The sequence below is a fragment of the Centroberyx affinis genome, unplaced genomic scaffold (genome assembly GCF_046629955.1).
Source record: "Centroberyx affinis isolate AG114_WGS23_722 - 3 ecotype Tasmania unplaced genomic scaffold, CSIRO-AGI_Caff_v1 ptg000395l_1, whole genome shotgun sequence".
Lineage (NCBI taxonomy): Eukaryota > Metazoa > Chordata > Actinopteri > Beryciformes > Berycidae > Centroberyx > Centroberyx affinis.
In genome coordinates, this window is record NW_027279063.1 from 242,529 (window position 1) to 264,505 (window position 21,977).

Below are 21,977 nucleotides of genomic sequence, written 5' to 3' on the forward strand. Positions count from 1 at the left end.
GTATGATTTTACTCTGCAAATCATCAGTCACAAGATGGCAAGGCTCAAAGATCGAGGGCATCTGTTGAACTCAGCACATTTAAATGATTTCTTTGCACCGTCAGGCCAGTGACAAGTTCTTTGATAATCCCTTAAAAACTCAAGCACATACTGTAAATGGAAGGGCATATCTTGATTGCTTGGTTATGCTTTAAAAACCATTCCAAATGTTCAGAGGGCCTTAAACAGCGTGACACAGCCTAATTCACTTGCTTAAACTTTCTGTCACTCAATAATTCATATCCTATATAATGTACTGGGCATATATTAGTATGTAGAATTCTTGTTTTACATCAGGAAAGTGATGGGAGCTCTAGATATATCATATACCCCTAAATACCCCTCTCTCATTTTATGCCTCTCTCTATCACTATTTCTCAGACAGCTCCACACCGTCTGTTGGCCTCCTGCAGCTCGGCGCTGATGGATGCAATATGGATCTCCAGCTGGGCCTTCTCCTGGGTCACCTTCTGACGCAGTGTGTTGCCCTTCTCCACCTCCACCGACTGCTGCTTCACCCGCAGCTCCAGCTCACGCACCGTTTGCTCCTGGACCCCAAGGAGACACAGAAAGCACTAAACCATACAGTATGAACCACTGGCGGCACCAGCAGGAAACCACGTCATGGGAGAAGGGAGAAGAGGGACAACCATCAAGAAGCCATGAAGAAACAACACAAAACTGAATTATGTTAAGTGAACGAAGTCTGAGTTTGAATGACGAGTTTGAATTTGAGTTAGTGTTTGGAGACACAGAAACCTGGTTGTTTATTCATATATAAATAGCCAGGTAGTTGTGCTTACGACCACATCCAAGCTGAAGTTGTGATTTATTTAAAATTGATCGGTTTACGTTGATTTTATCCAAAGTTCTGTGATGTAGCAAAAGCCAAAACATGTTTTTATCCAAAGTGTACCAAAGGTCAAACCGGTATAAGCCCTCTCACAGCTACACAGGGTAAGATCTTATCAGGTGAAAAGGTTTTAAAAGTCACTCTGATGTTTTTGTTGTCTGTTTTGTTCCTCCAGTCTAAAAAGTTAAACTGCAGCAGTTTCTGAAGTCAACTCTTCTGCCTTTGAAAAGTTTCTGGAGCCTTCCTGCTGTAACCCCAAGCTACTGTTTCACCTTGCTGCCCTAATTCTGACTCCTGGATCAACTCTAGGCAATATGAGCTTAAAGGATACTTTTCCTGTTTGGAAACCTTGGTACCCCAAGTTAAAAGGTCAAATGTTAATATGCCTGTCCCACAGCAGCCTGCCTCTAAATGTAAATATACCATTGAGGTGGACTCTTACTATATAGACAACAACTTGAAGCTCACATTGGATAATAATTAGTAAATTCCTCAAAACCAGCTAAAACAGTATTCTGGTTGTCTCCACTGTTCAAGCCTCATGTTCCAAAAATCGGAACAAAATCACTATATGTGCACAAGCTGCAATGAAACTGCGGCACCACAATTATTACTGCCAAGCTTAGAGGATAATAACTTCAGCGCCATTACTGAATTCCAAATGTCAAATGGTCAATCAGGATAGTGATTTTCAATAAAGGGAGTGATCAAAGTCCAGCTGATTCAGACAGGAACTTCCGGCACGGTTCTGATGAAAAGAAATATCTCTACTCTGCATACTGTCCCCCAGCATGTGCAAATGTATGTGTGTGTGTGTGTGTGTGTGTGTGACAGCATGGAATGCAGTGTAGGCAGGCTGATATAAGCGATGACAGGGCGCTGATTAAAGATGGAGCGTGCTAGTTGATCTAGACGATGACAGAGGCTGGTGATGACAGGAGGAGAAATGAGGGTAGAGAGGGGGTGTGTTTGGAAAGAGTGAGGGAGCAGAGCTCGGCACAGCCAGAGCCGGTGAGAGGGATTCTTTGTCTCCGTGCGGCCGGTGAAGGGCCTTAAGAAAAGGAACAAGGGGCCCGTGTTGTGCTGGGACGCGTGCTGACACTTAGCGCCCTGGCAGGAGATGAGAGGCAGCGCCTCTCCATACTGGAGTTGGACTAAGCACACCTGGACACACTGTATGAGAGCATATTATGTCCCCTAATTGGGTGCTTTAAAGGGAGAATTACTAGGTGTGAAGTGCAGACTACATAAGCTACATTATGAGCTCCATTCCCCTTGAGAGATTTAGAGGTGATAAAATCTTTGAGAGATGAAAAAAGTGTATAATTTGTGAAGAAGTCATACAGTGTGATGGATGCCCTTTTACGGTTTTTGTATCAGAGCTCAGGGGAGGACCTAGCAAGATAGCTAACATCACTCATCTCCTGAGGGTTGCAGGGCTGTGTGTACACGTGCAGGTTGTGTTTCAAACATGGAGAGGAAGGGTGAGAGGAAGAGAAAGAGAAAGACAGACAGAAGCACTGCTTGGGGAGGCTTGGGGGATGGAGAAATGTCCATCTTAAGTGTGTCAGACAACTACACCTTTGAGTCTGTTTTGCACCACTTTACTGCGACCACTACACTACAGTATCTCTATGCTCAGTAATGGAGATGTGGACGTGCATGAATGCACACTCACAGTTTGGCCAGGACAGGAGCCGGGCAGATATCAGCTTGTCTTTATTTTTCAAACACCTACTCAGTTACTCTACCTGTTCTGCCCTGTGCACAGATAACGTCCAAAAATAACAACATCTGAGACACTGATCTGTAGGCTCCTCATGAAATGATCTGTGCTGAATAGAAAGGCAGTCAGATGGTAATGGGCAGATGAGCATCATTTCAATGTCCCATTAAGCCCGACCCAATATGCTGTATTTGAATACGTATGAAACATCAATCTAGCTCGACTCTGAGCTTGTCTTGGCTTGCATACTTTTCGTGTGAACTGAGCGAACTTTTCACATTGTGCCCTGGGTATGAACTTCTATTGGCATCTGCATCTCCCCTTCACAGGCAAAAGTGGAGTTGTACTGGCCTGAAAGGTGCATCTCAGAGCAAGCAAACAACTGACAAAGCACATACTCAAAGACACGTCTAGCTGCTGGATCAAAGGAGTGGAGCCTGTATATTCTACAACTGTAAATAAATAAACAAAAACAATGTATTCATATTGAAAAACTCTAGAAAGATGGCAAAGTGAGGTAAGCCTTTTCACAACGAAAGAACACAAGGCAACACTGACTCGAAAGGTTTCACTACAGAAACATCAAACACAGAACAAGGAGTGCTGCAATAACTCACCTCAGCTGACATCCCGTATGAAGAGCCTACACAAGGTGTGTGTGTGTGTGTGTGTGTGTGTGTGTAGGTCAGTCTAAACTCACAGCAGTAGAACAGCTAATTTCCAGCGACAGAGGGCTCTTTTCATCCTCCGGGGCCTTGTCTGTCCTTAATTATTAAAGAGGGGCCTTACCACAGGCCCCGCACTGTCCTGCTTTTGATGCCTCTTAAATGTGAGCCTGCTGACAGACTAAGGCCAGAAGCAATGTGTGTGTATGTGTGTTACTTGTGACAGCCCCTGAATGCTAATGTTGATAACAATGCTATATTCATTAAGCATTGCATCTGAGCGGCCCCTGGTGTGGATAATCCTTGCTAACAAAATGCGTACAATCCCACTTAAAACCAAAATCCTTTCATATGAGATCAAAGGAATGGTAGCTTTGGCAGGTGTGTGTGTGTGTGTGTGTGTGTGTGTGTGTGTGTATGTGTGTGTGTGTTTGTGTGTGTGTGTGCATGCATGTCTCCAAGCACACCCATAACCATGCAGAACATTTAATATATAGACTTAAAGCAAAGACTTTTAAAGGATGACTGATAGGAGATATGGGACCAGCCAGCCCCGGCCAGCCCCTAACTTCAGGGCTGCTGGTCCCTCTTGTGTTTCTATGTATTCTTCTTCTGACCGCCAATGCATGAAAAATCACCAAATATTGCAGGTCCAGGCCCATGCCCAACGATACCACCCCAGTATAGAGCCAATAGTCCTCATGATGGCACTACAACAATCAATCTAATCTAAAAATCTAAAAACTTGGTAAGTGCTATAGAGCTGACCAAATCTCTTTAAACATCTACTTCTCACTTAAGGAAAAAAAAATACAAACATTTCCATTTTGTACAGCTAAAGTATGTCAATTAAAAAAAAAAAAAAAAAAGATAACATTGGTCAACATCCAAATCCCCAGCTCATGCACAACACACACATACACACGCCTGTTCCTGGACTCACAGTGGCTTGTGTCCGAGCATTATACTCAGCCTCCATCTTAGCCAACCTAAGGTTGGTGTCCTCCAACAACTCCTGGATGTTCTCTGTGTGTTTCTTCTGCAGTTCAAACTTCTCCTGCTCCATCCCTGTCACTGCAGCATGAAGCTAGAAGGGAGGGGATAACAACATATCAGTCTAGTAGGGATGACTACTTTTTTTTTTAAATCATACTTTTCTCTCACGATGTTTCATATAATCCATTTCATTAGACATGTAAGCGCTTGTGTATTCAGGGGGAAGAAACCTCATTCAGAGGGCTAGAGATTTAATTTTTCTCATTACAACTGAGAAAAATCGTTCCTCAAGTTTGCTTATCACACGCTAAGTGACCCTGAACAGATGAGTGGAAATTTCATTAAGATCTTATTGAGCGCCGAGTTAGCAGGAGTGAAAATACAATTTACCCAGGGCACAGAGCATTAATTTTTCAGCACTAAAAAACCCACACTAACTTAGCCAAGGCATGAAAGAATAAAGATTTTTTCCAACACTACAGGAGAGCCTGCCTGCTTGCAGCTAAGTCTGCCAGTCTCATGCTATCAAACAGCCTTCCTCTGGCTTAGGGCTGCTTACAGGGGGTTGGGCTGCAGAATATCCAAGCCCTTCAACTTTTCCTTATACCTTCTTCTCCCACTCGTTTTTCAGGGAGTCGGCACTCTGATCCGACATCTTCTTCAGCTCAGCGATCTGCTTTTCTTTGCTCTCGCAGATGACCTGGGATTCCCGCAGCACGCTTTGAACTGGGGGTGAGAGCAACACGCACACACACACACACACACACACACACACACACACACAAAGAGCAGTCAGGCCCTGCCTCAGGGTGTATACAAAGGCGGACACACACAGACACTGGCATACACTCACGCTCATTGATGCGCTGTCAGTAAATCAATGTCAATAAAGATATTGCTTCTATCAAATAGTAGTACATTCCTTTGCAAAGTTATATGGTTCTCCTCAGATGTGTTCAGAGTCAGAAGAAAGGAGACTGGAGAGGCAAGGAGAGTGAGGAAAAGGAAAAAGAGGTGATTAAGCATGAAGAGAAGAGACATTTTGTGATTTAACCTTGGATTGAGCAGCGCAGCTGGCAAACGTCACTCTACACCAGTGGGGTCTCTCACGGAACTGTATCTGCGGGCTTTTTACGCTGAGTGTTCTGAGACACTAGCATAAACATCCTTCCAGTTAACCTCGCAATCCTGTGACCTCTCACCTTTCTTCTCCAGCTTACGGATGGTCTCCTCCGACTCTTTCTGCTTGGCCCGGTACATGCTCTTCAGCTCCTCAATCTCACCGTTCTTTCGGTCCAGAATCTGTGGAGGGAGATTATTTTTAACTCATACTGGAGAATGTTCACTGGAAATGGGCCAGCTTTGTAACTGCTATAAGGAAATAGCTGTCTTGTATAATGCAGTTGTCCTTTAAGTGCACTGGCTCCAGCTAAAGCACTTTCTCAAGCAGCTATCAAATAATGTGCGATAATGTGGGAAAAGTTTACAATTTTCACTTTTAATGCTTAGGCACAGATGCTGAATTTAATGAAATGCTCTGTGAATAATGTCAACCCTCTGTATAAGGATATTATTCTTGAAATGGTGGGATCAAATGTGTGTATGGCACATTTTGTAAGCATGTACATTATGACAAGACCTCCGCCTTCCATATGTATATCTATTCCTTGGGAGGCTGTGGGCTGAGTGAGTGAAACGGTAACTGAGTGAGACACCTGTGTAGGTGTGATGAGGTAACTGCTTCTGCCTCCTGCTACCATCTGTGTCTAATTAGTTAAATTAGGCCATGGAGAGTTGGAGCTCCAGCGTAAGGACAGGCTAGCACTAGAGCTTGAATCAGGCCCAAAAATTCAAGCCTGGACCAAACTTAGCCCGGATTGGTCCAGCCCAAGCCCGACAGAGCCCAAACATTAGCAGCATTTTGATTGCCTGATCCTGACTAAACCCGATTTTTACTGCACGCACGCTGTGACCGTCACCATCCGCCTGCTGCACAGGCTGAAATCATAATGCCTTAGCTTACTGGACTGGAGTAAAACTACAAGCATACTGGGAGCCATTTTGAGATAAAAACATTGCTGTATTAAATTTGAGGTGCAAATGCATTAGACTCAACTAAGCCCATCTTTAAACATCAGCGCTACCTCAATTGTACTACAGCAGCGCTTGAGTGTGCGTTGGTCTGTCAGCAGTCCAAATTCTATAGCCTGACCTGATCAAGCCTGAGGGAGTGATGAAAAATCTGAGCCTGAACCAGACCGAACCCTTGGGCTCGGGCCAGTTCCCTTCGGGCTCGAATGTAGAGTTCAAACTGCTAGCACTCTCCCAGTTAAGAAAAGTGGCCTCTGATCACAAAACACAGCTGCTGAGGAGCTGTACTGAGCGCTGTGTCTTGACTGATTGCATCAACTCTTGGACTCCTTCTCAGGTGTGTTAGAATGGTTTTACACTTTTGGATTTTTAGGATAGTTTACAGCAGTTTGTGTGTAACTTCTTTATAGGCTTAGCAGCAGTGCTGGCAAGCATCTACATGTTTTTGATTGCTAGGCAGAATCTGGGCAGAATCAGGCCTTACTGGCCTGCAGATGGCAATGATTGACTACTTGGGCATTATCATATATATCAATGAGATAGCACCCCATAGTGCTACAATTGTTAATTATGTGCAAAGTATGTGCAAGTTTTATATCCGTTTCTTTCTGTATAGGAATAATTTTCATAGTTTAAGATGGTGATGCATACCTATATTTGTATAATATCTTTTGATCATAAACGTTAACATTTTTTTTTTAAGTTATTGCATGTTTTAAAGATATCCTGAGCAGTGTTGCATAGAGAAACTAATTGGGATTGGATACTTGTGTTCCTGTTCCTAACAGTAGTTGTAGTTGAGGGTATTTTGGATTTGTATATTTTGTGGATTGGAGGCACATTTGGTTGACTATCTGGTGAAGTAAGCACCTTGTTTTTGTTTTGTTTCTTCAATAGATATTGAAGGTATGGTCACTAGTCAAAAATGGCTTCATCTGGTCATATCTGCAAGAAAAAACACTAATGATGTAACATTTTTCGACTCCAAACACCTGTCATCTCAAAAGGTGTTGCTAATATATTGGAGTCTGAAAAGAAAATTATTAGATTACTTGTGAAAACAATGCCAAGCTGCCAAGCATGTGACTACTGTAGCAATAACCTGATTTTCATCTTCACTCATTTATGGGATTTCCTGGATGTGTTCAAGTTTTGTGTCCCTATAACATGAACAAGCTTCAACATGAATGAGACAAGTTATATCCCTCTGGGAAAAAAATGTAAATGCCAACAAGTGGGATTTAACCAGCTCCAGCAACTGAATTCTATCATATATCAGCTACCAACCAGCTAGTAACATGCCCCATACTGAAATGGACACTAGTGTAAAGGGAAGCACTTCAAATAACGCATCCTACCTCATCTATCAATACTCTACTTCAGAGAATACAGTCTGCCTTGCCCACATTTTGGTGCCGCTTCCAATTACATGGAAGAATACAAGTTAACCAGCCAAGCAGTCCTCACCTGGTTACAGCCCCATAGTGGAGGAACCCTCATTCCCCAACTGGCTAAATTATGCTAACTTGACAAATACAATACACAACATAAACACTAGCAATAATAAGCTGTTATGTATTATCTGGCTTATGGGCCATGCATGTCTGTGTAATTGTAAGACAATAGTGTCTATGTTCCATTCGAAAGGGGTCATGCCCAAGCCCTATTCCCTGCACAGGTACCTCTTCAGTTACCTGATACCCAGGGAACACCACAGTTCACTGATTTTTGACAAACTTTGAATTCTCTGCCAAGTGGTCATCTTCTTGCATCCCCCTATAGGGGGTTTGGAAAAATTACATTTTTCAACATCAGTACTGGCATGATCCAGTGTAGCCAATTTTACACAACTACAGTACATTGAATGAGAATATCTTACAAGGCTACTTTATTCTGTTCAATACTTTATTGCCATGACAAGATAGTTGACTGGAATGTCCCTTATTGCAGCCCAGGTAAAAACAGCAATAAAACAGCAGCAGCAGCCAAATATTACCACAAATCCATACTTCCCTATCCCATAGTTCATTTCACCCTACCACGGTTCACAATACGTATTCGTGTCCAAGTTATAGAGACGATTGCGAGTCATTCAAAAACATTATTGCATGCTCAGGGTTTAAGGTTGGGGGTGTCATTTTCATTTATTGCTTTCATCATGTAGGCATTGTGAAGGTCCTTGAGACTGTAACAGTGATTAAGGACTATACAAATAAACTTGACTTAACGATCTTATTTGTTAAAATGGATGAGGATTTGTTTTTACTTTTGACTTCCGTAACCAGGTGCAAAGAATTAGGGGAATCTTTTTGCCCCTCCTTCCTCCAACGTTACAATAGCGTGTACACTTTGAGGTAGGTACCTCAGCAGTGAGCAAAGTTCGCCCCTACTGAACGAAACCTCACCGAATATGGCAGAGATTTATTTCATGCCTATTGCATGATTGGAACGGAGCTAATGTTCTTCTCTCCTCTCCAGCCTTGGTTGACCACGCCCCTTTTTGGCCACACCCCTAGACCACTGACATAATGGGGTGTGTCTGGTACTCAGTGTAGCGCAAGGCATGTTGGAAAACTGAGTATCTAAACAATTTCAGGAAACTGGTTTCTCCCCACTCCATTTCTTGTGAAATTAGGGTACAATCCACACTACTGTGGAATATACAGTATAGGCATGGTTAAGCAGTTATGTCAGTCCATCCTCCTGGTGTCACCTTCCTATAATTCTACTCTCACACTGAAATCAATTACACCACTGAAAATGTCTAAAGCTCTTTTATTGCAATGAAACACAACTGATAATGGTGGCTTTCTTTGGCTTTCAGAGTAGCAGCAAGCAAATGACAGATTAGCCAGCCAGTTCAGTCAAAGGTGGCTCTGCCCAGAAAATCCCATGTGGACCACCATACAGTTCTCGTAAGTCTCCTGAGAGTTACATACATACAAAGGTAGTGCTGATCCCAGCTGTGCAGCCAGAGATGAGCACTCTGGGGTTCACTTTGAAAGGCATGCAGTCCTGTGGTGCTGCTGCATCCAAAAAAGCACACTTGTGACCCACTGCTCGCAAACTGAAAAAGTCTACATTTGAAAAAACTGTTGGCTAACACACTAGCACAGTCGAAAGAGGCTAGTAAACTAGAAGAAACTACACCCTATCTAAGCTAAATTAGAAAATACAAACTGCTAACTACCCAAATGTATATTGTGGTATAACATCATAGGCAAAACAGATTCCAGTTAACTGCTCAAAAAACGTGTTTTAGTGTATCCGACCTATTTAACAACACAAAATGAAGAGCCTAGTTCAGCAACAGAGGGCGCTATAGTCCTTGGAAAAAAAACATGATGAAGGAAAAGTGTAAAAGCGGTTATTTTCCCTTAAAAACTGTCCCAAAGCCTGTAAGACTTATTTTTCAGACATTTTGGTCTGTCACAAGTGCACTTAGTTGCTAAGCCTGTCATCCTCAGAGTGAATGGGATAGGGGAGATGAAAGGAAATGAGGAAAGGAGGGTGTGGGGGGGTTAGAGGAAAGTTCACAGAACATTTAGGGATACCCAATTTTCTCATGTCACCAGAGAGATGGGTGTCTTTTTTGGGTCCACTGAGCAAGGCTATGATAGGATGTCAGATGAGGTCCAGAGAGAGTGCACTAGAAGCTGGGAAATGATAGCTTTTAGGGTGTCCATTTTAGGCTTTTACAAGACATCCTAATGCAGGGGGACTCCAGCCTGGCTGGCCATGGCCTTCACTAATACTGTCAGTGAATGGAGGAAGAAGAGCTACACTGGAAAACAATACACACCTATAACACCTAGGCTAAAGAACTCTGCATATACCTACACTGTTAAAAATCGCAAGTGTCTTTTCACTGCCTCAGAAAAGTAGATCAAATTTCATGACACTAAACAATTAATTCAGGTACATTGGCATTTAAAGCAATATACAGTTGACATGGCTCATGACCCTCTGTTGTCGTCTGGGCTTCTGCTCATCTCAAATCGTTTGCATGTTTGCCTCAGGATCAGAGGCTCTGTGTGTGTGTGTGTGTGTGTGTGTGTGTGTGTGTGTGTGTGTGTGTGTGTATTAAGCAAAAGAACATGAAGATGCGCTTCTTCTTGCACTCCATTGTTGTAAAGAGTTTAACACCTGAGGTGATTAAATATTTTAGCAACACACACAGCATTGATCCACAGCCATTAGTATACAACGCTCAGGCCTGTTCTCTCATTACCTGCTGCAATTCATGCAGGGGGACAATGACCGGTAGCCTCGCAGCATCCCATACATTATTCATAAGAGGGGTAATTAAAACTATAGCTTGCTTGCCCACCTTCCAATGGGCTCGTCAGAGTGATCCTCCCAATCACTCCCCTTTGAAGCCATTAGAGGGAATGCTGGGTAAAACGCAGAGAAAATTGAACCAGACATGGCTCACAATCTGTATGCAATTAGTGTGATTTCCCTGCAATGACACGGCCACTACAGAGGGAGAGCGAGAGAGAGAGAGAGAAAGAGAGAGAGAGAGCTGTCTCCTCATCTCATGTCAAACACAAAGAAGTGATGGGCATTTTAAAGGGGAAAGAAAATTGGAGTATTTTTCTGTTTTATTAAAAGCTTCTGTGGCAGCAAAGGAAAGAAGTTGCGCTGAGGACCTGACAGATCCCAGGTGCTTGATCTGAAGCCTAAATGATAGGCACCCAGTGAAAATTAAACCTTCTTCACTGCTATTTTCACCAGCTGAAAAAGAGCTTTGAAGACCATCTAAGGAGGGTGATGAAGAGCAGATTATTTGTGGGATGGGAGATGAGAAGAGGAGAGAGTTGTTTCTTTTCTTTTCATTAGCCAGCAAGTGGACTCAAGAGTCATTGATGGGCACTTTGACATAGGTTAACTATTCCACATGCAGCGCTCAAGTTAACAGTCCTGTCTGATTTATTTGAATGTGTATAAGCCTCTCTTTTTTCTAAATATTGGCTGGTGGCTATGAGAATTCCACCATTAATTCTTACTTTCTGGACATCGGTGTCATGTCTCTGCTGCATCTTCAGTTTCTCCTCCTGGTGCTTGGCCTCTAGCACTTTGATCTTCATCTCAACCTAGAAGCACACATAAAGTCACATTTTAAAAGATGTGTAACACCGGTGGAACTTTTTTTTACCCTCTGGTGATTCAGTTTTTACTTCCTGAAATGAATTTTGGTTGCTAAACAAAAACCATCTGCTTGAGGGATGAAATGGTTGCCTGGCAACATGAGTAATACATGTTTGTTCCAGGAAGTTAAAGTTCCAGGTCTCTCTCATCATATAGACAGGCTGGATATGGGAGATAACAAAAACTTGGATGAAAGAAGATAGGCGCTCTGTTAAAACATACTCTCTCTCGCACACTCAAACAGTATCAAAACCAAACAAAGACATATAGACAGACATATGCTGATGAATTAAACCACATTAACATTTAAAAGCATGTTTATGAAGGCGTAGAGCTTCAAAAAACAGCTGAGACGCACGTTAACTGTGTTTGTGTGTGTGTGTGTGTGTGTGTGTGTGTATGTTTGTGATGAAATCTCCTATCAGTCTGTGGCAGGCTCACCAAAGTGAAAGCCTGTGTGTGTGCACACACACACTTGCGTACACATAGTATTTGGCCACTGACAGAGCGGGCTCTTTTCATTTCAGCACAGTATTTTCAGAGGATCAAAAGTTCAACCATTGTCATTTGCGTGTTGGAACAGATCTCTCTGAGCTTTTCACACACCCCACCCCCTCCGCACACACACACACACACACACACAGACAGACACTAAGTCACAAGGAAAAAAATACATCTCATGGGTTGATGCTCGTGCACGCATACACACACACACAGACAAGAATGCAAACTAAAACCACAGTGACCGACAGGTGTGCACATACAGAGCCAGACAGATAGACAAACACACCCAGACAGAGTAGGTCTGCAACTACCCATTATTAAATTCTTATCTTAAACGTCTCTTTTCAGTCTTGCTTCTATTGACCTGGTGACTGCTGTTTCCCACTCCGTTAAGCAGAAAACAGAGGTGAGAGGTGTTTCATTTGGCTACGGCTACACGCACACTGACTAACACACAGTGATGAAGATGGGGCCTTTCCCCCAGGCTGGTCTAGTCTCTTCTACACTTTGAAACATTGCCGGCTGTAGTACAGCATTGCTAGCTCACTTCTCTGACTCCCTTCAAGGCACAGTGCATGGCAAGATCTAAAAGAGAGGAAGAACCTGTGGTTACGGCAATAAGTGCCACCTCTGGGAATGACAAGTGCCTCTGATGATATATACATGTGTGTGACTTGATTTGAAAGCCAAAGGACAAGGAAGCTGTGGGAACTGAGAATGAACAACACTCAAATACTAAGTCTAGGCCGAAGACAAGAGACAATCAGCTCTATTTTCCTCTCCGAACTGTTATCTCCATCACAAGATTGTCAGAGCGCCATGGCAGAGAGCGCACTGCTTTTAAAGGGAAGGAAAAGAGGTGATGATCTTTTATCTTTTATGTATTTTATCTCTTGCTTTATTACCTCTGCCAAGGAGGTAATAAATGTCTGTTAACAGGGTATCTCACAAAACTTGGTATGAAGCCATTATGGGCCAAGGAAGAACTGATTAACTTTTCATGTCAATTGGCCAAAAGAGGGCGTGGTGGTGGGCGTGGCATATCACCAAACGGTGCATAACTTCCTTGCCGGGCGTTGTCAGACATGGTGGAGGTCTGTGCTCTACTGAACACAATTTCTAATTTACATTGATTTTTGCTGTTACTGTTTTTTTTTCTTCTGTAAAGTGCTTTATAATGGTTTAAGGATTATATAATTTTAAATAAACATACATTACACACAAGACTCACTTATATGCACACACATACAAAACACGGATATACAAACAGAACCTGTGAAAGTACAGTTGCAAAATGAATGGGGGGAAAACAGGAATTAGTTGACGTCAAATAGGGAAGTACGGGAAGGATGAATGGCCGTTCACTTTGATGTTGTTACTCATGTTGTTTAGTCACTGGCTGTGTTGGTGTGTTAATCAACCCTGGAGCAGAGTGACAATGCTCTTCCTTTCAAAGTGTGTTTGTGTGAGCATGTCAGTGTTAAACAACATCCTGAGGCTGCGTCTTGTTGTAATCATCAAAGTAATTAAGAAGGAGAACATTCCCCCAACATCATTTGGCGCAGTCAAACTTCATTCGACCTTCTCTTGGTATAAGTCACGGGGAATCTATCGCGATGTCGGGCTGCTGCTATCAGAAAAAACATCTGTAGATTTTGGGATTGAAATGGTGGTATGGAGTCTCCATAATGCCAGCCCAAACAAAGAGCTCATTTTTTGCTGAGATGCCAGCGATGCGCCCTGCTAACTTTGAATACCGATTCTAAGCCCCATTAAAAATAGGAGTCCAATTTAGCATGCTAACGCACATCAACCTCTAAAGACACCTAAAATGCCTTGTAGATGCTTCTCCTCATTATCCCACTTCAACTACATTTGCACACTATATCCTTCCCTTCAACAAGGCCCTGTGAAGTATTCTGTCTCTTTCTTCTCTCCTTCTTTTTTCTTGATTTACCACCATTTCTTGTGCAATTGAGGGGACCACAGGAGACCTGTCAGAGTAGAAAGGGAAAGAGCAAGAGAAAGTAAGAGACAGAAAGACAGACAGACAGAGAGAGAGAGAGAGAGAGAGAGAGAGAAAGAAAAAGAGACGGCACTGATTGAAGCACAGAAGAAAAAGTCGGGAGCTGATTCCGTCGGCGCCCAAAAAAAAAAAAAAAAAAAAAAAAAACACGTGGGGGTGTCACTTTCTCATCACCTCTTCAAATGCTCTTTGGAGAAAGTTTGTCAAACTAGATCAGGGGCGTTTGAAACTTGTTTATAAAAGGCGTCAGCGAAGGAAGGAGGAGGAGGAGGAACGTCGTACACCTAAGGCTTCTGAGACACCTTCAATCAGCCTGGCTGGGTGGCACAGCTTTTTTCCCCTTCTTTTCTTCAGAGTTGTAGCGAGCGCTGTAAGATGCCATGTTTTTTGACACTTCGCTCTTGAGAGGATGAGAGGGTGGGAGGGAGGGGTGTGTGTGTGTGTGTGAGTGAGTGAGAGTGTGTGTGTGAAAAAGATAGAGAGAGAGGGAGAGAGAGAGAGAGAGAAGGCGAGGAGAAGACGGAAGCATCTGCTTTTGCTGCTCTCAAAACCAGCGCAGGGTCGAGGCCTTTTTCCTCAGGGGGGTGTGCTCACAAATTGTCTGCTAACTGTTTGGGCTCCACAAAGCAAGGTTGCGTTTGTGCATCTCCTTCTTCTTGCCTGAGAAGTACAATGTCCTGGTGCGTCTTTCATCCTTGGTAAACACAGATGCTCTAGGATAGTCAATATGCAGTGTTCTGCTATCTACTGAGCAGCAGCTAGATGCCATTTCCACACTCTGACAAGAAGTTAATTTACTGTACTTTGTCCTGATAGTAAGGCTGGATAAAAACTTTGGGGAAAATTCAATCTCTAACAAGTGAAAAAAATTGTCACTGTCATGGGCTTCAGGAGCCAGACAGAGTGAGTAAACTGATTTTTACTCAAAAACCCTGCAAAATGATTATTATTTCATTCAAATAAAATACAAAATAGAAAAAAGTAATTGGATAAATAAGTAAATAAATCAACAAGTACATTGGAATCACTCGCAGACAGAAATGCTTCAAGTAGTAACTTTATCATTATGGAACACTCATGCAAACTAAGACTCAAACTGTCGGTCCCTTGTGCTCCGTAGCCTGAAGCGCCATCTTGAAAGCCAAACTACAGAGCTAGTCCCCTTTAAACTACTAAGGCTCGATGCCATGCTCTTTTTGATCTTTGTAAAACTATCAGATAAGACAGGGTCTGGCCCTCTAAATCACAGGCCGAGAGCTCGGGCTCTATCCCAGAGGATCCATAGATTGGAGAGATTGCATCATTATGCTATCGGAAAGCAAAGGGGCCTGATCCACAGTCAGGGGCTTGGCCAAGCTGTGACTATTAGTGTACGACTGGTTGGAACTTCACACATACATCTTCCATGCTGTGCCTGCTAGTGACAACCTCTTGGGTTGGGTACCAAGGGGGTAGTTTGAAGACTGCATGCACAATACACACAAGCAGGCACACATGCATACACACACACATACAGTACATATCTCTAAGAGAAACTGGGCACTTTAATCAGTCTGTCTATATCTCCCACTGTAACCACATCACTCGGGCCTATGGCTAAGCCTGACTCATCAGTCGCCATTTAATTGAATTCCCCAATAAAGGCCCAGCCCTCTTAATGCTAGTGTGTTGTGACTGAGCACTGCTAGGGTGTGCTGAAGGATTAGCAGGACTTTGCTTTTCCTGTGAGACATTTTCCACCGACTCACCCAGAGGCTAAAAAACACATGAGCAAACATAAGCTAAGTGACTCAAAGCTATGGCAGCTTGTGGTGAAGTTTCTCAGCTGCCACTCATTGTTCCATAGGAAAAGAACAGTCAGCATTCTTATCAATGCAGTCAGTAGCTTAGTGCGAGGATGAGTTTGGTGTGAAAGCTGAGACGTCTGTTAAGCCGCCGTCGGCTTAATGACATGTGGCGCGTATCACGCTTTAACCCGGGATAAATTTCCCACTAGGTTTTGGGGATTAAAGGGAAGTGATGTCACTGTGATTTCCTGGACTGGGCCAAGACAGCCACGCAATGGTAGGGTTGGGTGAGGCTTCCATGGTTCCACTGAAAGGCTTGATGTGGCTGTTGAAGATGATATCGTTAAGGTGGTGGGGGATTGGTGACTGAATCAGGGCCATTTCTATGGGCAAGTGTGTGTGTGTGTGCGTGTGTGTGCGTGTGCTTGTGTGTGGTCACAGCTATATCCTCTGGGGCTCAGAGTTCCTGAAATCCACCTAACACCCTTTTAATTGTTAATCATGACTCAAGTCACAGGACCACTGAGGACATCTTCAGTGTCAAAAGCTCAAAAGAAAAAGGGGGTTTCCAATTGCCTATTATAAACCGCAGACACATTACTATCCCCCTTCTATAGGGCAGAGGGTATAGACAATAGGGGATTCCCAAAACATTATAATGGGAACCACAGACATATGGGGACAATGCAGCAGAGTTCTGTTGAAAAGATAGTGGCAAAAACAACCTGTCTCAGGGATAATTGGCTCGATGTAAAATGGCACTGAGGTGCAATTGTGTGTGTGTGTATGTGTGTGTCAGTGTCTCTGTGTGCGTTATCTAAGCCTGCTCACCCAGTGCCAGGGGTCAAAGCAGGGTCTGCATAAGGACACAGAGGGCAGAAAAACATGCCCCGGACCAAAAGCCCACCATAAAGCAACCACTGTGAAACCAGATAAGCCTACAGTCTACAGTAGCCAGGTCTGTTGGCAATGGTTTCTACAAGCCTTGTGGGATTGGAGGTGAGGGCAGGAACAAACACACATACATGCACGCACACCCACACAAAATATCTTTCACTCTTTCTCTCTCTTACATGCTCACCACACATGCACACATTCAAGACACACACTTTTCCCTACAGCTCCATTTCCATCAAACTCCCCCCCCAAAAAACAAAGTCCAGTTCTGCACCATTTCCTCTCATGAAAGCCTGACGTTTCCCAGTTTTTTAACTGGTCCTCATATGGCTGGCTCAGTTTCCTGCAGCTTGTCTCCTAAAAACATAGATACATTCTGATTTACGGCTACCTACATACAAACTATCTTAAAACACACACCTACACATAAAAACATAACATACACAAAAACTCACAACAAATTTGATATTGTCACAGACATGCACACACATTCTGATGACAATTACAGGCAAACAGTCTCCCAACCATTACATGTCATTACTTCACTCTAGAAGACCATGTTCTTTCATCTCCCCTCCTCAGTACACTGCATTGGAGCTAATTGCATCACCATGCAGTTTGTTTGAAACTCAGTTGAAGAGGCAGCCATGCGTGTGGATCCACATTATGCCAATAAGTGAGACGATTGTTGTCCACCATCTCTCCATCTTCGCTGTGTGTCACTCTCTCTCTCCCTTTCTCTTTCTTTCTACCCCTTCTCCCTCCGTTCTCTGCCCTCTCTCGGTGAAGTTGATCTAATTGAGTGGAGTGCTTTCCCCAGAGAGACATGAAAAGCCACGGCTATTAGAGCCAAGTCATGCTCAGTTTTATATTTAACAGTGCAAGTAAAAGCGGATGGTGAGGGCGGTGGGGGGCTGGTTCAGGAGAGGTAGGGGGGGGCAGAGGGGACTTCAAAGCATGCTTTCAGAATGGGATTTTCAGCTTAAATCCACATAAGGAAAAACTGTCATCACTGGGAGCCGGCATTATTTTTGTCTTCTTAGAGGAATGCTCGCCTCTGCCTTTTAACAATGCAAACCGTGCATGAGGATGTATGTGTAGGGCAAGGGAGCTTTGACCGTTCAACAGTTCAACAGTTGCTACTGTACAAACACTAGTACTGAATAGTGAGTAGCAAGGAGTTTGGTTTAGATACTGGAATGGATATAGAGGGCAGTTTCTAATGTATCATGATAATGTCCTTGGATACACCACAAGATGGCAAGTGTAGAGTTTTGACATTTATCCCAGAGATGAGCACTGATCATTGGCTTTGCTACATCTAACACTGGAGTTTTGGCAGTGAACACTCTAGTGCCTACCTCTTTCCTCTGTATGAGTAGTGGGCCCTGCTCATCAGCCAAGGTGCTATTCCTTCCAAGGCTTGACTTGAAAATCTACACAGAGAAAGGGGAAAGGGGTGGGGTTGAGGAGTTCAAAGACAACACTTTCGTCTACATAACAACAACTAAACCACTGGGGACCCCGACAACTTACCGGAGACAGGGGACTGGGCTTCTCTCGCAAATACCTGGGGTTTTCAATCTGAAAGAGAAAGAATAAAGAAAAACACTTTAGATCTCTCTCTCACTCTCTTCTTCCTTTCCAAACAAAACCTCACCACTACCAGCCTCTAACCTCCGCCCTCAATTTGTCATAAACAATGCGGGGAGAACATCAAAGACCCGGTGCTGCGGCTGGAGTCTCTTCCTTCAACTCTGACTGTTTACAGAGAGAGAATACCTCGGGCTACTTCAAGGCATTGTGTGTGTGGCCAGCTCTGTTTCCGCTCTCTGCCCCTCTTTTCTGTCCTGACGCAGCCCTTTTGTCAACACTCAGGACCACTAATCTGTAAGCTATCCCCGGTTCGTTTATCGTCGGACGGAGACAAATGTGTATACACCCTCGCCAAACACTAACGCACCATGTTCTTTGATTATAATATGAAATGCAAGAGACGGAGGAAAGACAGAAAGCCTAAACCACCTGAACGTGAGAGAGGGCCATAGCTCAAGTGACTCTGCAGCATTACATCAATATAGCTCACTAACTGTGATACAAACTGCAAAAAGCTAAATCTGTCTGTTGACAACCTGCTATTTTCCTTCCACTATTTGACGGTTGTTTATGACCCCATTACTTTCCTGTGAACTCACGCTATCATACAGTCTCTCTCGCTCATGCACTGGGGCTGTCTGTGGGGGCTGCCAACTAGCGGCAGAATCACGGCCTTTCAAAGCAGCTGAGCTGACTTTGGAGATGACAGCAATGACGCCCAGTAAACAGTTCTGTTGCCAATCTCTTCAACATGGGGACGAAGGAGGAGAACAAGGAGGAAGAGCAAGTGGAGGAGGAGGGAGCAAGAAGAGCAAGGGGAGGAAGGCAGAGAGGGAATCTTTCGGTGTAAAAAAAATAAAATAAAAAAAGGATTTAACGTTGTGAGGTGGCACAACTAACATGAGGGTAATCCAAAATGAATGGGAGATGAGAGAACAGGACCTGAAAGAACCCCAGAGTTTGGAACTAAAATATCCTCCGCTACTGTACAAGGATGAAGTCACAATCTATTGCTTCAGGGTGAGCGAGTGACAGGTGAAATAGATGAAAGCACCTCTGCCTCCCTCCTAAGTCTGCATGGTGCAGGTAAAAACAGGGCCGCCATTTTGTTAGCTGACATAAGCCCTCAACAAAAGGAGACATCCTGTTTGACTACAACTAGATTTACTGTAAAATGTAAGACATGCACACAGGCAGGCGCAAGGACACACACACATGCACACGAATACACAACTTAGACATTATAGCCAGTGCAGAGCAACATCAATGGTGCCTGCCATGTATGGTGAACTGCATGATTCGATATTTAAATCCGGCACTGGATTAAAAAAAAAAATCCATATTTACCCAGTGATGAATCAATCAATATCCGTCTAAAATACTGCCCAGCCTGAAAAGAAGAATGGGATTTCTTTTTATACCCATGGACAGCCAGTCATCAGATTTGATTGAGTACGGCCCACAGGGCAGGGAAGAGAAGTAGACTAAATGCTGTGGTATAACACTGGCACAGAGCAAAACTAAACTTGGACTTGGTGCATACGAGTGTCTGTGTTCTTCTGTGCGGTGTGTGTGTGTGTGTGTGTGTGTGTTTGTGTTCATTTTGCCGTGTGTACACTCTTCCCTGCATGCCCACACACATGCCCCTGTATGTGTGTATGTGTGAGTGTGTGTGTGTGTGTGTGTGTGTGTCCAGCCTCAGCACTGGCACGGTTTCCTGTGTCATTGGGACCTGACGTGGATGGATGGATGGACGCTCAGCTGCAGACGGAGGAGAGGAAGGACACTCCACATCACAAGGCCTGGTTCTCCAGCCAAACAAACACAGGGTGATGGATGGCTTCATAGTGTCAGACTAGCGTTGAGCAAGCCGTCTGTACACCCACCTAACCACAGACAATGGACGGCCAAGTGGTAGGGACTACGACTGGATATATATCACTGAAGAGATAAGACAAGTCTTCTTCAGCCCAGTTCTCTGTCTAACACATTTTCTCTACTTCTTGAGGTTTTTTTACTGATAGGGGAGAGTAATATGTTTCACCTCACACTGCGCTCTAACACTCAATTCCCACTAGAGATTAGTTTGGCCAACAGACAATAGACAGACTACCTGAAAGAGATCGTAGTCTAGTCGTTTTTTTTCCCTTAAAGGAGCTCTTATCCAGCTATGAAGCAATCTACACTCTACTGTCCAATACGGTCACTGAACAATTACCATGCTGACTACGCCTACTTTATTACATTAGAGAAGAAATGAATAAACCAATATGGAATGTTTCATAACATCTAAAGCTCAGCTAAAGATGTTCTAGATAGAGTGACGCTTGGCTGTGCTGAAATTCTGTAGGAACTGGACGCTTTGAAGCAGTGCATCCATAAAACTCTCTGTAAACTTGAAGAGGGTTTGTGTGTGTGTGTGTGTGCGTGCATGTGTGTGTGTGCGTTTGTGTGTAGGAACATCTGTTGATCTGCAAGATGCAGGCTTGGGGGAGCGTTGCCAAGCACTGCCTCTTATCAGTGTCTCAACACAGAGCAGTGCAGAGTGGAGCAGTGCAAGGCTTCACGTCTACTGATAGATACCTCAGATTACCCCAGCATGGAATGAGAGAGAGGGAGAGAGAGAGAATCTAGGAGAGACCCAGAGAAAGCAAGAAAGAGCAAGACAGAAAGGAAGAGAGAAAAAGAAAGAGAGGGAGATAGAAAAAGAAAGACGGAGAGAAAGAGAGAGAGCGAGAGAGAGAAAACACAAGCCATAGAGAGAAAGAGGAAGACACAGTAAGATGGGGACAAAGTGTGAAGGATAAGAGGGTAGAGTAGACAGAGAGAGGCAAAGAGGAAGAGAGAGAGGAAGAGAGGGGGAAGCTCTGTAGAAAACATCAACGTGCCAAGAATGCGGGAGAAAGAGACGGAGGCAACAAGCAAAAAGAATGAGAAGGAGGGAGGGAAATAGAGAGTCATGCAGGTGAAGGAGATATGAAATAAATAAGGGAATAAAAGATATGAGGGCACAGTGCTTATCAAGCCCTGGCCTAGGGCACTCCAGACGGAGAAGATAAGAGAGGTACACACATCTTCGAATGCTCAGTTTACACAACGCTCCTCCCGCTCCTCGTCCTACCCTCTTCCAACAGCAGACAGCTGCCTGGAGTAAGTGGGTTTAGGATGTAGGTGAAACGGTATAGATTCAAAATAAAGGGTGATTTCGCCCCATATTTCAACAGCTACGCTGGCAATACAGCTGATTCAGCAACGCCATATTATCGTTGATTTAGACTTACTGTTGAACTCAGATGTTCAGATTCGCTCACTGTAGATGAAGCTGCAATATGTTGACAGCTGTATGTAACCTCTAGGCATGCCCCTGGACTCACCCCCAGGTTCCAGCTGTTGAGACGAGCCTCCAGGTCACTGTCATCGGGAAACAGTTCTGATTCCATCCCCCCATCCAACTGGGGAGTGAAAGAACACGTAAATAGCAGCAACAAGATGAAAATTATGAGCAATAATGTGGATTAGATGAGGGAATTGAAATGACTTCTGACGGTGTTTTGATCGGCAGTTTGGCCTGAGGAAAGGAAGGGGAGACAGTGATGGAGCTTATTTAAACACGATATAATTCATGTACTGGCAACAACAGAAGGTT

At 43.8% G+C, this 21,977-nt stretch overlaps 1 protein-coding gene across 5 annotated transcripts in view; it reads right to left on the bottom strand.

Annotated features, from left to right (window-relative positions):
• The window catches only part of cep112 (centrosomal protein 112), a 116,507-nt gene that overhangs the window by 83,359 nt on the left and 11,171 nt on the right, over positions 1-21,977 (bottom strand). For 4 of the 5 annotated variants that reach the window (XM_071516228.1, XM_071516229.1, XM_071516232.1 and 1 more), the window contains exons 6-13: positions 21,706-21,783; positions 18,272-18,319; positions 18,097-18,171; positions 11,380-11,466; positions 5,482-5,581; positions 4,887-5,005; positions 4,227-4,370; positions 433-587 (exon numbers count right to left, since the gene is read on the bottom strand). In XM_071516228.1, the coding sequence (XP_071372329.1) occupies positions 433-587; positions 4,227-4,370; positions 4,887-5,005; positions 5,482-5,581; positions 11,380-11,466; positions 18,097-18,171; positions 18,272-18,319; positions 21,706-21,783 (806 nt within the window). The remainder of the gene's footprint in view (positions 1-432; positions 588-4,226; positions 4,371-4,886; positions 5,006-5,481; positions 5,582-11,379; positions 11,467-18,096; positions 18,172-18,271; positions 18,320-21,705; positions 21,784-21,977) is intronic. The other variant, XM_071516231.1, reaches the window with a different exon arrangement.